At 39.7% G+C, this 16286-nt stretch overlaps 2 protein-coding genes across 2 annotated transcripts in view; one reads left to right on the top strand and one right to left on the bottom strand.

Moving 5' to 3' along the window:
* Positions 1-16286, top strand: part of LOC137488617 (uncharacterized protein C14orf132) — a 74874-nt gene that overhangs the window by 38223 nt on the left and 20365 nt on the right. The gene's annotated exons all lie outside the window — the stretch shown is intronic.
* Positions 12736-15386, bottom strand: LOC137488604 (uncharacterized). The gene is made up of 4 exons (XM_073933889.1): positions 14186-15386; positions 13621-13790; positions 12942-13522; positions 12736-12862 (listed from the first exon to the last, which is right to left on the bottom strand). The coding sequence occupies exons 1-4, from the start codon at positions 15384-15386 to the stop codon at positions 12760-12762; spliced, it is 2055 nt and encodes a 684-aa protein (XP_073789990.1). The 3' UTR covers positions 12736-12759.

Below are 16286 nucleotides of genomic sequence, written 5' to 3'. Positions count from 1 at the left end.
TTGTGCGCTATGTCGCCGTAGCTTCCTATGGTGAAGGAGGCGAACACAGGTGTTTACAACACTCCAACGACTTATAAACACAAAAAACGTGCACAATTTCACTGTGTGTGTTTTCTGGACAGTCTTTCACTGACATATATAGAAAAAGCCCCTATTTTATATGTTCAAACAAATAAACAAACGGGCAAGGGGGAGCAACAGACATATCAACAATTTTTAATCTAAAAGAACAGAGAAAGGAAAAAAAAATCCTTTACATGGTCATTCCTTTATATAGTCTAAAATGTTGGAAGAAAAACATTGCCATGCATCAATGGTACTAGGTTTAGCCTTATTAATTTGTGCTATTGTGCCTTCACAAGGCACTATTTTAAGGAGACTATGAATCCAAAATGTTTGTAGAGCAGACCAGTTTCGCATGATTGCCTTCTTTGCAGCTGTAAAACCAGCAAACAACATTCTCTTCTTTAGTTTACTCATACAGAAATTAGAACAGTTGACTGTAAATCATTTTTTAAATTCATTCTTTAAACGACTTTAACAGTCATTATTTATTGTTAGAGCAGGCAGTTTAAGGGTTAAAAAAATAAATATGGTAAATTTAAAGGAATAGTTCACCAAAAACTGAAAATGTTGTCATCAATTGCGTTTCACTAGTTCCAAACCTGTTTGTTGAACACAAAATAAGATATAGGTTACCAGTCCAATCCATACTATTTGTTTTCAAATAGTATGAAAGTCTGTTGTTACAGGTTTACAGCTTTCTTTAAAGTTATTATTTGTTGTGTTCAACAGAAGAAAGAAACTCTGGGAAAGAAACTCTGGGAAAAAAAATGTATTACATTTTGGGTAAACTATAATTTTAAGCAATTAATTTTAAGCAAAGTAAAATACCATTACCAAATACCATTATATATATATATATAGGCCAATACGGAAGTAACCGAAACTGCAATTCATTGAAATTCTGCTAGTCCTGGATCCATAACAGAGCAAATTTCAATTGAGCCCACTGTTAGAATGGCCAACTTTACAGCAGAAAAAAGGTGTTTACAGCCTGGTACAAAAAACTATTTTGGTTCATAAAACTAATATTACCCTTCATGATGCCTGTGAGGGGGGTGAATCTTTTTATAACTCATCAGTTTCCTTTATATTAGGTTATATTGAGTTTACATTATTAAGGGCGTGGCCACTTGATTGACAGCTAGGTCTCGCTGTTGCCGTCACGTCACCTCAGCTGACTTCGACAGATTAGCCTCTGATTTCGGCATGTTCATCTTATTTTTGTTTTGTTTTATGTGGCTTTACACATTCATTTGCCTTTTGGGATTATTTCCTACAATTATCAGATATTATGGGATGCTGTGTGCACTTAATTGAGCTCAAAAACCATTCACGTGACCTCCGTTTCCCATGTGAGTAAAGTTATATACTTGTAAACCATCTCTATTAATGCATTTGTTTTATTTAAGATCATTTATCATTTATAATGTTCTTTAGAACTGTAATGTCCTCCAGAATCTGACAAATTGATTACATGTGGATTGTAGAACAGTCGTCTGAATTGTTATCATACAGTGTTATGCTAGATGACATCAATAGTCTTGCATTTTCTAACACAGACTATATCTGAAGTGTTTGGAAGAAATTTGCATTTTCCTCCTGTAGGAAAACATGATAAGAACAATAGTTAGTGGCTCAATGTATTACAGCAGTTTTTTTTAAAAGACTGAACCCTTTATTGATATAGTGTACAGCCAAGCACATGTGGTCAGAACACAAACGATTCGCAGGTGATAAAGTATTAAGTACTTCTCCCAAAGTATAGTGTTTCTGAGCCAGGTCCAAGCAAAATGCCAGCAGGTGTCTGTAGCTCCGCTCACTCTCTGCCTCTTTGCCCTTGTTTGATATCCCGCTATGAGTGCGATGACGTGCAAACAAAATGGCGACGGTTGGCCGTGCCTACTTGTGGCTTCTTTTTTTTTTACTTGTATTTTTTATGTATTTTTTTACTTGTGGCTTCTTTTGCGCTCTTCAGAAACCTATGGATGACTTCACGGATACTACGTCCATATATTTTACAGTCCATGATATATATATATATATATATATATATATATATATATATATATATATATATATATATATATATATATATATATATATATATATATATATCTTATGTAATATGTATATTACATATATATGTTGTTTTATTATAGTCATTCTCATAAAGTTACAATTTTTGATAAATCTTCAGCTAATAATTTTGTACAAGGGTTAATATGTTTACCAGCAGCATGCAAAATTGTGCTTTTGTAAATACAAAATTTATTTTAACATGATTTTTTTTTGTTTGTTTAATTGATTTAAATGTTTATTTTACATGTTGATAATCTGGCGCATAAATGCAAAACATTTTGTATTTTTTCATGCCTTTTTAATTTTAAATTATGATAACATCACAAAACTACATGAAGTAGGAGAAAATAATTTAATATTTTGGTTGGAAGAGAAACTAATGATCTAGTGTATCGGTGTAGGACAAAAGAGCTTTGTTTTAGATGTTTGTTAGTTTGTTTTTGCCATGTGAGTAAGAAGATTGCGTGAGAAATCATGGATATCTATATAAAAATTGAGTTTAAGTATGTGTGTGTTTGTTTGCATTTGTCATCTCATTTATAATAAGCTCTCCAGAGTGCCTATATTCGCTACTGTGAGCCTTTGGGCTGTTAGCAGTTGTCCATTGAATCCTTTATCTTTGAGCTCAGTGCAGAAGCAACAGGAATCATGGAAATCATTAAGACTTAATGCAGCTCTCTGATTGGTTTTAAGCTCCAGGCAACTCAGTTCAACCACTGTCCCTGCCATAAAAAAATACTGAGTTCGTCTGGGACTTCTTGTATGAAAGAATATGTCTTCTTATATATTATTATTCTCTTTATATTTCTTTTATTTATTTATTTTTCTTTTTGAAGATTAATTAGTGACTTTCATTAGAAGGTCAATAACATAAGAGGTGAATGAGGAAATTAAAAACCTTTAAAAGTGATTATTTATTAGAGGAAAGACAAACCAACAGCTGCATTTAACAGTGATCTGTTTAGCTTAAATCTACTGTTAAGTAGTTGGCAGCATAAATCACTTAGACTAATTCTGTATTTCTTTTTTTTTTTTTTGTGAAATGTTGTCTCTGAAGGATAAGTGTTCAGAAAAAATATATATATATTTAAACATTTTAAAGTATTTTATAGCCCTGTGTTAAGCACTATATGACATTTCAGAATTGTGGGTACCTTAAACTGCAATGACATACGGTAAAACAAATGTTTCATTCACAGCAAACTGAATCCATTATTTATATAAAATTATACAAACTGCTCAAATATGCTTTTTTAAACCATAAAAGAGTTGACATTTTCACCATATTGTGCTAAAGCTCAAGATGCTAACCTTAAACCAGACATCGAATGGCAAGTCTGAATTATATTTATAATTTTTTTTGTGGTAACACTTTTTTTTTAGGGATGCACGATATATTGGAGGCCAAGTGGCCGATAAATGCTATTTTTAAGATTATCATTATCGATCTAATGTCTAAATTAGGCCGATATCGTTAAGCCAATAAATGACCTAATTGTACAGAACTGCCTGCCTTGCGCATGCATGGGCGGAACTAGTTCAGACTTGTCCAGTGCAATATAATGGATTTCTCTTCAGATTGTTTTTTCCTTCAAAGTCCGTCCTTTCTTCATGTGGTATTCAGTATAATCTTTTATGAAGTTTGCTGTATAAAGATATAACATTTTGAAATATTTATAATTATCAGCCTTTATATATCCGCTATCGGCTTCCAAGTCTAAAGAGTTATCAGTTATCGATATCAGCCAAAACAAATCCTTATCGGTGCATCTCTATTTATTTTGATGGTCCACTTGAGTATTAGTAGACTGTCTGCTTAATATCTGTTGATACTGCTCCTTCAACAGACTTTTAACTGACTATAAGAAACTTTGCAAATACATGTCAACTTACACAAACCCAAACTAACAGTCTACTTTTAATCTAATGAGAATTAGTTGGCTTGTAGATGCGATGTAACTTCAATTCAACAAACAGACCATCAAAATAAAGTGACCTTTTTTTGTTTTTAAGTGAATGAGAATGAACTATCACAATTACAAAGCTGAGAAACAATGAGTCTACTATTGGTGTGTCCTTAACATTTTGTAACAAAAATAATTAGACAAAAATAATGACATGCTACTGTGGAAATTTATATAATCTAGTTCAAAATTAACAATAATCTGCATATAACTGAAAAGTTATATTCTTAGTTTTTGAATTATATAATTTCATTTGAAACTGTAACAGCCCAGCTATGAGCGACATTAAACCTTTGTCTCCCTGACTACTGGCTGAGCCAAAGTGATGCAAATGCTACAGGCAGGGTTTTAAAGACTCTGCCTTTATCTTCGGGTGATGCTTTCAGGCCAAAGAAACCCCTTTGTTGATAAACTTGTGTGGTCAGCGGCTTGGCAAGTTAATTCACCTACCTACCTTCCTACCCACTTCATTTGCATGCTTTGTTTAGCCATCGCCATCTAGCCACTCCCCTCCTCCTAAGAACACATTTTAGACAGGACTAGGCATAGGCTGATAACCGTTTTCAACCATGGTTTGGAAAAGTCAAGGTTTTACAACTGCCATAAATTTCTGTAATACTGTTCCTAAGGTATGTGTAAGATTTGATTATTTATGTTTTTTTTTTTTTAGTAAACAGTATCGCCAGTAAAAAAAAAAAAAAAAAAAAAAACATATCCAAAGACGTCATTTAAAACTGTAAATAAATCTGTGTTTTTGAAACTAATGAAGACAGCAAAAGTCAAAGATGCATATGAATTATTTAGTCTGACATGTTTACTGTTCCAAAATATTTTAAATGTTTCTCAAAATAAAATATATTGTGCTCAAAGGGGACATTTTATTTTTTATTTTTTACCTAGACATTTAAAAAGAAAATATTTTAGAGCAGTAACCACAATACAGTGAAATCGTAAAACTATTATTGATAGTTTTTAACTAAGGTTACCATCCTGTCAGAATCTTATACCAGCCCATGCCTAGACAGGACATATTTGTTTCAAATCAGACTTGTGAGAAAACTTGCAAACTGCATACCTTGTAAGAGACTCCTATATGATCTTGCCGACTCGTGGACTTCTTGAAGACGCTGTATGACTGCAGATTAACCAACACGTCTCAATAAAGAAGATTTTGCTTGTTTCAAGTCTCCTAGACTGGGTTCTCATCTCAATAATTTATTATTTTTCCAACACTTCCCGCCAGAGGAAGTGAAATTACTTCGAGCAAGTCACATGCTTTTTTTAAAAGCTTCTTTAAAGATTGTTATACCTTTTTACAACTGTTTACAACTAATGTAACAGAGTTTACGAGAATGCAGGGACAGACAATAGTCGGTGGTTCATTCCGCTTTGGCAACCCCTGATAAATAAGGGACTAAGCCGAAAGAAGATGAATGAAAAAAAAGAAAGTTTGTTGTTGTTTTGGATTAATTTTACCAGTGCTTAGAGGGTGAATGGGAAAGGTTCTTTTATAATAACATGCTTGTCACGTTCACTTCTGACTCTGTATGCTACCTAGTGAATGTAGGCTAGAAATAAATTTCAGTTACTAATAATCAACAATAATAATCAAGTAACATACAATTAACATTGAAGTAGTAAGATTAAGGTAGTATTTTAACTTTTTTCTTTATATAGTTGAAGTCAGAATTATTAGTCCCCCTGAATTATTTGACCCCCCCCCCCCCACCCCGTTTATTTTTTCCACCAATTTCTGTTTAATGGAGAGAACATTTTTATTATTTTTTTATTTGACATATTTCTAAACATAATAGTTTTAATAATTTATTTCCAATAACTGATTTATTTTATCTTTGCCATGATGACGGTAAAAAAAAAAAATGTAATTAGGCAAGTTATTTTATAATGATGGTTTGTTTTGTAGACTATCGAAAAAATAGCTTAAAGAGGCTAATAATATTGACCCTAAAATGTTTTTTAATTTTTTTTTATTTTATTAAAAACTGTTATTCTAGCCGAAATAAAACAAATAAGACTTTCTCAAGAAGAAAAAAAAAATTATCAGACATACTGTAAAAATTTCCTTGCTCTGTTAAACACCATTTGAAGACTATTTAAAAAAGAAAAAAAAAAAATTGACTATTATTTTTACAAGGGAAGTAAATAACTAATATTTGGTATAAATACTAGTCTAATCATTAATACAGAAGTAGGAAATGTTGTGCACCCAAATGTATTTGTAGCAGAGAATGATATTTATCTGTATTTCTGCTTGAAATGAACAAGATTTTTTGTCTCTGAAGATTGATGGAGTTGTTGTGTTGGTGAGGAGCAGCAGGTGCGGTGCCCAGTCCATTTCTGCCTGGTTGCTGCTGCTTTACACAGACATCAGCGATAAGCCAATCACTGATCTCGCGTCATACATCAAAATAACATCTCAAAATAGTTCTGAGATGCCTAATTTTAAATTACACAAAAGCCTTTCTTTCTGCTCTGCTTCACTGGTCTTAATGTAAGTCTGCCAGTGGGACCATTATTCAACTGTTTGTGTGCTGTTGCCTTTAGCAAAATGACAAACCATTGCTGTCAAAACTGACAGAATACACAGCAGCATGACATACTGAATTATGCATATATGAATTGAAAATATATTAGTTTTTAAACATTATAGATATACAGTGGAGCATGTTATTATGGCATTGCTATTTTAATATGTTTTAATATACATTATAGTTATTTACTAAAATACTGAATTATTTAGATTTTTTGCTTATTTAGATTGCTTGTTTTTTTTTTAATTAATAAATTTGCCTTTTTGGTGACATTGTCATGGTTTTCTTATTATTATCATTATTATTATTATTATTATTATTATTATTAAGATCATTACTTCATTATTATTATTATTTATATTTTTAATAGGTTTTGAACACTTTAAACTAAATAACAAATATAAATGTTTCCTTGGGAACGATGTATGTGTGCATGCCATTACACCCTTAAAAAAACTATTTAGTAATAAAATGGATCGAATTAAATACATACATACATACGTTAATTGGTAAAAAAAAATATGCACTTAAATAAAACATTATATAAAAATATTACCTGACATTAGCGCAAGCATTTGCACTATAGATCTATAAATATTATTTTTGACATTAAAGGAACAGTTCACGCAAAAGTGAAAAATTAATCACCATTTAATTTACCATTTACAGCTGTTTTCCTTTTTTTTTTTTCTGTGAAACAAAAAAAGTAGATACTTTAAAAATATTGGAAACTGGTAGCCATTGACATCAATAGTAAGAAAAAAAAACAAATACTATTTAAGTCAATGCCTACTGTTATTCAACATTCTTTAATATATTGTCCCTTGTGTTTTACAGTAGAAAGAAACTGGTTTCAGATCAAGTGAATGTTATGTAAAAGATGCCAGAATATGTTTTTTTTTTTTTTTTTTTTGGTGTGATCTATCCTTTAAAATTCAAGTTAAACTATGTTTGAGTGTTTTACTAAATACCATTTCTTTTTATGTAAGGTTAAACACACAGTGCTGTAAATTTAGCACTAGAATGTATACACTGTACAAAAAGTCATTTAACTAGACTGTAGAGAAAAAAAAATAAATAAATACCACTGATACTACATTTAATACGTTCCACACATTAGTTGTCTTTGTGTAGTAACCAGAATTTCTGCAGGTTTCACATAGTCAAGTATAAGACTTTTTAAGACTGTTATAAATGAAATTTTATACTAATGTAGGACTTTTTATATTATAACATAATTAGTTATTTCTTAGCCACATATTTTAAACAACCTCTTGTTGAATACACATTTTTAACAAATCTTACAAAAAAAAATGAATTAATTAAATGCCATATATATATAGTGCCGATATACAGTGCCGATATACAGCCATATCGCACTGCTACTCGTATGATATTGCGTTTATACAACAGCTTGACGGCATAAGTGTGTATATAAAAACAAAATCAAACATTGGAGTCTCAAAAACCCTTTTGAATGAGGAACTACTTTCTTTCGCGTTGGATTCAAATCATAGGCTGACAGTTAAAAAGGCTGAGCAAGCATTTTTTAAACTTTAGATCTGTACTGTCTGCATTTTGCTGGCTGTATGTGGGCGGAGTAATTCACAAAGGTTAAAGAGGCTGTACGGGTGCTGATAGTACTTAAATATATCACCGCTATCAACCAATCAGATACGAGAACCAGAAAGAACTGTTGTATAAAAAAAAATAATAAAAAAATAAAAAAAAAATATATATATATATATATATATATATATATATATATATATATATATATATATATATATATATATATATATATATATATATATATATATATGCACAACAGACTGTCCAGGGGGCTATTCCATAAACCAAGCTTACAGAAAAAGCCCAGCTTATTTTGGTAAGTCAGGTTTATTAATGGCGGATTCAGTTTCATAAATCAAATTTACGATAGTTCAAACTTAGTTACCCTGGCAACTTATGCTGGGAAACTAGCCTGGTCCGGGGCAGGCTAACTGTCAGGCTAAGTTTAAGTTCAAGCTTAATCAAAGTAAACATTCACCTGCCATAATTCGATGTCATTTAAATTCACTTAACCTCTTAATAATGATTAAAACTTTATAGTCACTAAAAAAGAAAAAAAAAATTAGATAGATAGATAGATAGATAGATAGATAGATAGATAGATAGATAGATAGATAGATAGATAGATAGATAGATAGATAGATAGATAGATAGATAGATAGATAGATAGATAGATAGATTCCAAACTTTGCATTGGTACTGAATAATCTAATGTATGCACAAATATATTATATTATTGTAAAGCATCTTGTAGAAAATATTAATTTAAAAGAGAAATCTGTGAGGGGGGTTCTTAGCTCTCTCTCTCTCTCTCTCTCTCTCTCTCTCTCTCTCTCTCTCTCTCTCTATATATATATATATATATATATATATATATATATATATACATTTTTTTTTTTTTTCAGCTTAGTGCCTTTATTAATCTGGGGTTATCACAGCGCAATGAACGGCCAATTTATACAGCATACGATTTATGCAGCAGACGCCTTCACTGGGAAGCATCCATACACACTCATTCACGTTCCTACACTACAGCCAATAGCTTATTCAATTCACTCATAGCACATTGGATTTGGGGGAAACCGAAGCACCTGGAGGAAACTTACATGAGCACGGGGGTAAGAAAGACACTGACTTATATAAAGAAGAAGGCTACATTTATTAAATAATGACTTTAAAGCTATAAACTGAGTTGAATAATCAGGAGATGATCCGTGCTGTGCAGCAGCATCACTTTAATGTAAAGATATTTTCCCATGGGCCGTGGCAAACACATGTGGCAAAGGAAAAGCAACGATTTGCAGCAGATTCGGGAGAAAATAAAAAATCCCACCGCTTGTGCGTGCATGGCTCTTTATTTATTTTAAACCAATGTGCTTACATTTAGAACATTTTGTATGTTACAGTAAGCCTGTAATGCATTCAAACTTTTCCTTGCAAGCAACAATTGGCAGTAAGCGCAAATCATCTCTCTCACATGCGCGCGGTCAAGCACAATTACTATGTTTTATAACAAATATTTAATTTCATGTTAATAGGCCTAAATAATAGCATACATTTAAAAATATATTGCTACAAATGTAGCTTATTGAACAGTTTGCAGTTTCGCGGCTCACTCGCTGTGAACAGCTGTGTCTCATTTCTGAGCTCTTTCAGTTCTCTAAGTTGCCATGGTAGCACACAACATAATCGATGTATCTATGCTCGACTTTTAAGGTTTCACGACCGAAACGTGCACGAGCAGTTATCTTGATTATTTAAACTGAAATCAGACTAGTCAGATCAAATGATCTTCAACTTGCTATTATGGAACCAATTTAATCGTGGACGTTTAGTTCAGCTCATTGAAGTCAGGCTTTTGACTTTAATACCTGCTTTTCTTAACCAGTTTTATGAAATAGCCCCTGGTCAGTGTCCTTACTTATGGGCTATAAATACACAGAAAACTTTTTTTAAACTTTCCAGGCTCTGCAGGTTGCAATGTCCAGAATTTGGATTGCCAATTTCCACAACCAATCACAGAGCCCGAGGGACCAGAGTGAGTGCTCCGACTTGCCAAACACCCCCCTCCACCTCCCCCCCAGTTTACAATTATTTAAGACCTACAAGATAACATTTTAATGAGCATAAGACTTTTTAGGGCCTATAGTTTATTTATTTATTTATTTTTATTTAAAGAGTCCCTGTTATGGGTTTTTAAAAATGACCTTCCATGCAGTGTGTAACACCGCTTTAAGTGAAGTGAAATATCCAGCTAAGGCTTGAATCTGAAAGTGCAGTATGTTTAAAAAGTATTGATTCATCTATAAAAGAGTCGACTCAAAGTGGTTTAAATGAATCATCAGGGTCACAAATCTTTTGTTGTGTCGGTGTGATGTCAATATGCAACTCAAGCCCTGCCTGCCTATTTGTTGTGCGCACAGACCCGGGAAAATTAAAACCCCCGGCCACAAACACTGTAGAAAGAAAAAGAAGACAAACACTGTGGCAGATCCCGTTTGAATCATGTCGTGTAGACATTGTGCTCTGAAGTGTGAGGGAAAGTTAGTGTTATTTTCCCCACCTAAAGATGAGGCTGTATAAAGTTAGTGCTTGACGTTTATATTTAGCCTTGTACTGTGATCCTGTCATTTTTCTGACTTGTGCTTCAGAAATCTACACGCTTACAACAGAGGATTTGTCGGCCACTAGTTAAAGAAAAGGTCAGGAAAGACTATGGATGTATGGGACTTTGACAGAGCTTGACAGGAACTTTGCAGTATACAGTTCATGATCAGTTTCTTCCTTGTTTTCTCTAGCTTGCAAAATGTGTATTTAATTGTGTTTAGTTACTTGTAACTGCTCCACGTGGCTTGTCTGGTTAACTCTTTATATAAATGCTTTTTTGAGCTTGTGATGCTCTGCAGTTTGTCATTGCTATGGCCACCATCAGCTGTTCCTACACACGTGCAGCAGTCAAGTTTCAAAATAGATCAGCTTTTGCCACTGTGCGGATTAATGGTTAATGGTCTCATGGTTAAACTGCATTACTTTAATGCACTCCTACGTTAGCCTCACACATATACTCTGTACTCTGACTACTTTAACAATGTTGATAAGCCGTGGTGGGCGATTCTCGCGTTGAACACAATCGACCCAGCAACAATAGGGTCATTGGACCAATCAGCGCAGATTAGCATTTCGCTAAGGAGGGGTTTGGGAACAAATTAATCAATGAACAAATCATAAGAGAATTGTTGGGATAATTAGGTAAAAATTAATCCATATTATAAGACAATGTTTTTGACCTTGCATGCATATCAGCCTGTTGTTGGAGACCACAATATGACCTTTTTTTAATGCATAAGGACTCTTTAAGACTTTTTAAGACCCCACATGCATCCTGAGTAACAGACATTTGTCATTCCTGTTGGAATTTCTATGCATATTTTAAATGCTTCATGAATATGATTTGAATTAGTAGCAGATACGGTTTAAAAAGTGTCCAGGCATGAGTGGATGACAATTATAAACAATTATATTTGTGGAATGGATGATTCAGAAGGCTGCTTTCTGATTTGCTACCTTTGATTGTGTTTATCAGCTCATGATTGTTCATTGTAGCTGCTCAAACACAGTTAAGTTTGCCATCCTTCTTCATTCGCAGCATCTCTGCTTCCATCAGTCCTTATTCTCATCTGTCAGCAGCTGCCATAGAGTACAAGCTTCTCAGCATGTGTGTGTGTGTGTGTGTGTGTGTGTCTGTGAAGTGTGCAGCTTGTAAGCGTGAACACCCTAAACCGCAGCTCAGACAGGTGTGCATGTCAGGCTGAACAGAAGAGATATTTGGTTCTTTGTGATATTTTTACCCTGGTGGTTGGCTCTTTTCATCTCGGCTCAGCAGAGACTGTCAGACTCTTTTTTACTGCCCCATGCAGGTTTTGATCAGCTCTGAAACAGCTTAGACACATCTCTGAAAATAGCCAGAATTAGTATTCGCTGTTGTTCACTTTCTCCATAAAGTTAACCTCCACTCCACAGCTGCCCTGTCCTGACCTATTCATGCATCTCTAAGGACCGAGCTGTCCCGGGAGAAGCTTGCTAATATACAGAATTGGACTCAAGGCCTTCTGGGCGTTCAAAGCATTTGCAGACCTGGACAGATTTGTCCAGCCCATCACCCCCTTGTGCTGGAAAAGGGATTCATTCTCCCTATGAGCTATCAACCAAGGCTGAACCTGGACGGGGGCGTCCCGCGAGTCACTTTTAACACTCAAGGCAGGGATAGTTTGTCCCAATTGGAACGTAGCCAAGGCAGAACCTGGACGAGGGCATCCCACGTGACACTTTTAACACACAAGTTAGGGCTAATCTGTCCCAATCGGAACGTAGCCAAGGCAGGACCTGGACGCAGCAGGCATACAGCGTTGAACTAAGAAGACAGGGCTCATTTTTGTCCCCACTGAATTTACTTTTACCACACAGATAATAAATAAAAGGAATAATGAAGACACTGAACACCATTTGACCGTTAAGTTGTACAATATTTATTCAGGACGATTCAGAGTCTTCTGTTTGTTCGAGCGGGCGAGCGCCCTGGCTTTTCCCTTTGGCAGGGCGCCATGGCAGCGTCCTCCTGCTGGTTCCCTCCTGGAAAAGAGACACATAAAGGGAAGTTAGCCAATGCCACACGTTCTGCTGTCCACGCCAAAGAGAATGTGATTTTTACCAGGGGAGAGACGGAAGTCTCCGTCCTCTTGCGCCCTTTCCGCGGGGGGCTTTCAGTGCCCGCTGCCTCCCCATCCTCCTCCTCCTCCTCCTCCTCCTCCACCAGGGCCCTTTCAAAGAGTCTGCGGCGCTCGCGTGCTTGGAGAGGTCCGAGGTGAAGTGCGTAGAACTTATCTGAGGTTGAAGTGTCATGGCACATGAATTGCGCCACCTTGCGGCGATCCTCTGAAGAGTGTGCATTCTTTGCCTGCGTCGGAGAGAGACAGAAGCTTGATTAGGATAGAAGCCGCCGCTGGTAGTTACAGGGGCGTCACAATGCCTACTCACATGAGTTGCGATCGCAGTGCGTACGTCAGTAAAGGTGGGTTTGCCTGGAAGGCCCATACTGAGCCAAGCAGACTGAAAGTACTTGTTCAGGGTCCGACAAGGACTGGCTCTGGAAGTGAAAAAGAAATAGGTAGCCTGGCTCCCTCCGGGGAGACCAGCCCGCAGCGCCAAAAACCTGCGGAACCAGCTGTATTCCTCCCTGTTTAGGGACAGCTGAGCCGCCCCAAAGGCTCTGTTTGTTTTGTGAGTGGTAATCTGCCATCAGAGAACAAGCAGTGAGTGAGTGAGTGAGTGAGTGAGTGAGTGAGAGAGCATGCTACTGGTGACCCCCACCTTACTTGCGCCATACTCACGTTAATGACATAAGCAGACTCGTCGGGGCTTCTGGAGGCCTCTTCAACCTCCTGGATTGTGAGATTCTGGAAGACTCCACAGCGGTGCCCAGAGATGGAGGTTAGGTAGCCAGTCAGAAAGCCATAGAAGCGCCACTGTTGCCTAGTGCTTGGGTTGGATTCGAGGCTATCTGGTGAAGGACATTAGACAGATTAGACCACCGACGGTTCTATTTCCTTTCTGGGTCACCAACAGCTCTTGGCTGCTGGTGACTTGTTCTCCGGGGCGCCAGCAGCTCAAACAACAGCTGCTGGTGGCCCGGAGAGGAATTGTGCGTTTCTTCTTCAGGGGCACCAGCAGTTCATGGACTGCTGGTGCCCCTGAAGAAGAAACGCACAATTCCTCTCCGGGCCACCAGCAGCTGTTGGTTCATCCAGCCACGTCGGTCTGCCCCCCTTCCCCCCCGAATGAGTCCCATTCGCGGGGGAGAGGGGCAGACAGACGTGGCTGGATGAACCAAGGGCTGTTGGTGCCCCGGAAGAACGAACAGGGGGAATCGCTGGAACGGCGGAAGGGCTTGCTTACCTAGCAGGGCGGGAATTTTCCTCCCAGCGGTCCGGTGACAGCGCACCAGGCTGGCCTTGGGGATCAGTTGGGTTTCCTTCGCCTGCTTGGTCCTTACCTCGTGCACGACGACACGCCGGCGTATGCCGCGGATGAGGGCTCTGACCTCCCTTCGAATCAGAACCAGAGCCGTGCTGGAGAGCTGACAGGCGGCCGGCGGCGTCTCCGAGAGGTAGTCTAGGAACTGAGCCACGTTCTTCAGGTAGTGCTGCCTGGTGGGCTCGGCCATGCGCGTCTGACCTAGCCGGGCGGCCCACGCTCGGATTCGGGCTGGTTGGTTGAGGAAGAGGAAGTCCCCTGGCTCCGCGGTGCCCCTGGCCATGTAACCAAGGAAGGCTTTGATTCTCCCCAGCTTCGAAGTGACGTTGTTCCGCAGGCGGGGGGTGGGCTCGCTGCCCAGTTGGTACCCTTCGAACTCCCCCAAGAGAAGGTCTGTGGAACGAGCACAACCAAGAGTCAACTTCCCCGAAGGCACACAGCCAGCAGAGCGACAGTGACGTGCCTGAAATATACTCAACTCAGCGCGGGGACGTGGTCCGGGAACGGGTAGGGTTCCAAAGCCTCCGGAGGCTCGGGGGGCGTCGGACCTCCGGCCGCGCCTCGCCCGGGAGCCGGTGGTGCAGGAGGCGACCTGGTTCTCCTCGCCCGCTTCCTCCTCCTTCTCCCCCCTTCTCCCTTCCTCAGCTCCCGGTAGAGGCGTGTGATCTGGAGCAGGGTGGACCGCATCTTGGTAACCTGTTTCCCCAGGTCCGTGAGCTGAGCCTGTATGCGCTCGGTGGCGCGCCTGCAGCCGCGGTCGGCGCACGGGCGGCCGGCCTCTGGGTCCTCCGAGTCCCGCTCCCCCTCGGAGGACGATGCTAGCTGGGACACGACAGGGATTGCAGGCTGGGTGGACCTCAGCCACTGCAACTCCCGAGCTACTTTCCGGCGTTTCGCCCTCCCCATAGCCTCTTTCCTTCCCGAGGTCGAGAGCTCCGCGTGCTGCCTCAAGTGCCTGTCTAGGCGGGCTGGCGTCCGGCGACATCCCGGGACCGGGCACGGTGTCTTCCGCGTGTCCACGCGGCCGGCGGCCAGCGCGAGAAGCAGCCGCTTCTCGTCCGAGTTGGCCACCTTGTGAACGGCCGTCAGGTGAGGCGCAAGCCGGCTGTAGACGTTGAAGCATAGGGCACATTCAGCCATGACCGTGCCAGAGCCAATGCAGAGGGGGAAAGGGGCCCGCACGCCACGTGCGGCGGTTAATAAGCGGCCGGAGGCGGCGTCCACTTCCGCGTCATGACGTTGGTGGACCCGTATTTCTTAAAGGGGAAGGACACCCCCCCGCACCAGGAGGTGTAAGCCGATGCCCTACGGAGATCCATTCGGTTCAAGCCTTCTTTTGTTACGACTTCTCAAGTAGGGGGGAGAGGGGTGTCCACCTCACTCCCTTCCCCCCTTTCCAAAGGAACCAGAGGGGGTGTCCCGTTAAACAATTCACCCCACCGCCCCTTCATCGTTGCCCCGGTCAGCGGTTCGACACCTCTCTCTCTTGTCACGACTCGAGTTGGGGAAGGGGTGTCCCACCTCACTCCCTATCCCCCCCTTCATTTTGCTGTTCTGGCCAGCGGGAGCTTTTCCACAGCCATTCACGTTCACTTTTTCCACCCCAAAAAGGGGATTGATTGTTTGAGCCCCATCGGGGGGGGGGGCAGCTCCACACGCGCCAGCCGCGGGAGCTTTTGTGACCTGCTACAACCAACATGGGATACGCACCAACCATCGAAAGGGGGGTCCAGACAGCCCGTAACCCCGGCACCACTGACCCTGGCACGTTTCACCTCGCCGGAGTCCATTAGCTTCCCCTCCCAACCAACCACCCTCACTCCCCCGGGAGCAGGGTAGGCGGGGTGGGGGTCAGCCGGGAGCCAGCAAGGATAAACCCAGGGGGTGGGCGGCGTTGCGGGCGGACGGACGGGATGCAGACGCACACACTCGGGCCGGGGTAGAATCGAAGCCCACACCAGCTCGTTCCCTACGCTGCCCCTGGGGCCTCGATTCACGGCGCCGGGTGACTCGACCGAACCCA

The sequence above is a fragment of the Danio rerio genome, chromosome 20 (genome assembly GCF_049306965.1).
Source record: "Danio rerio strain Tuebingen ecotype United States chromosome 20, GRCz12tu, whole genome shotgun sequence".
Taxonomy (NCBI): Eukaryota; Metazoa; Chordata; class Actinopteri; order Cypriniformes; family Danionidae; genus Danio; species Danio rerio.
The sequence above is the reverse complement of the archived record's forward strand: the minus strand, read 5'-3'. Positions and strand labels throughout refer to the sequence as shown.

Excerpts from the sequence above, each read along its gene's own strand:
- LOC137488604 (XM_073933889.1), bottom strand. The coding sequence starts at position 15,386 with ATGCTTCAACGTCTACAGCCGGCTTGCGCCTCACCTGACGGCCGTTCA. Across the intron at positions 13,523-13,620 it reads AGTCTGCTTATGTCATTAAC|ATTACCACTCACAAAACAAA; the intron begins GTGAGTATGGCG and ends CTCTGATGGCAG. Across the intron at positions 12,863-12,941 it reads AGACTTCCGTCTCTCCCCTG|GAGGGAACCAGCAGGAGGAC; the intron begins GTAAAAATCACA and ends TCTCTTTTCCAG.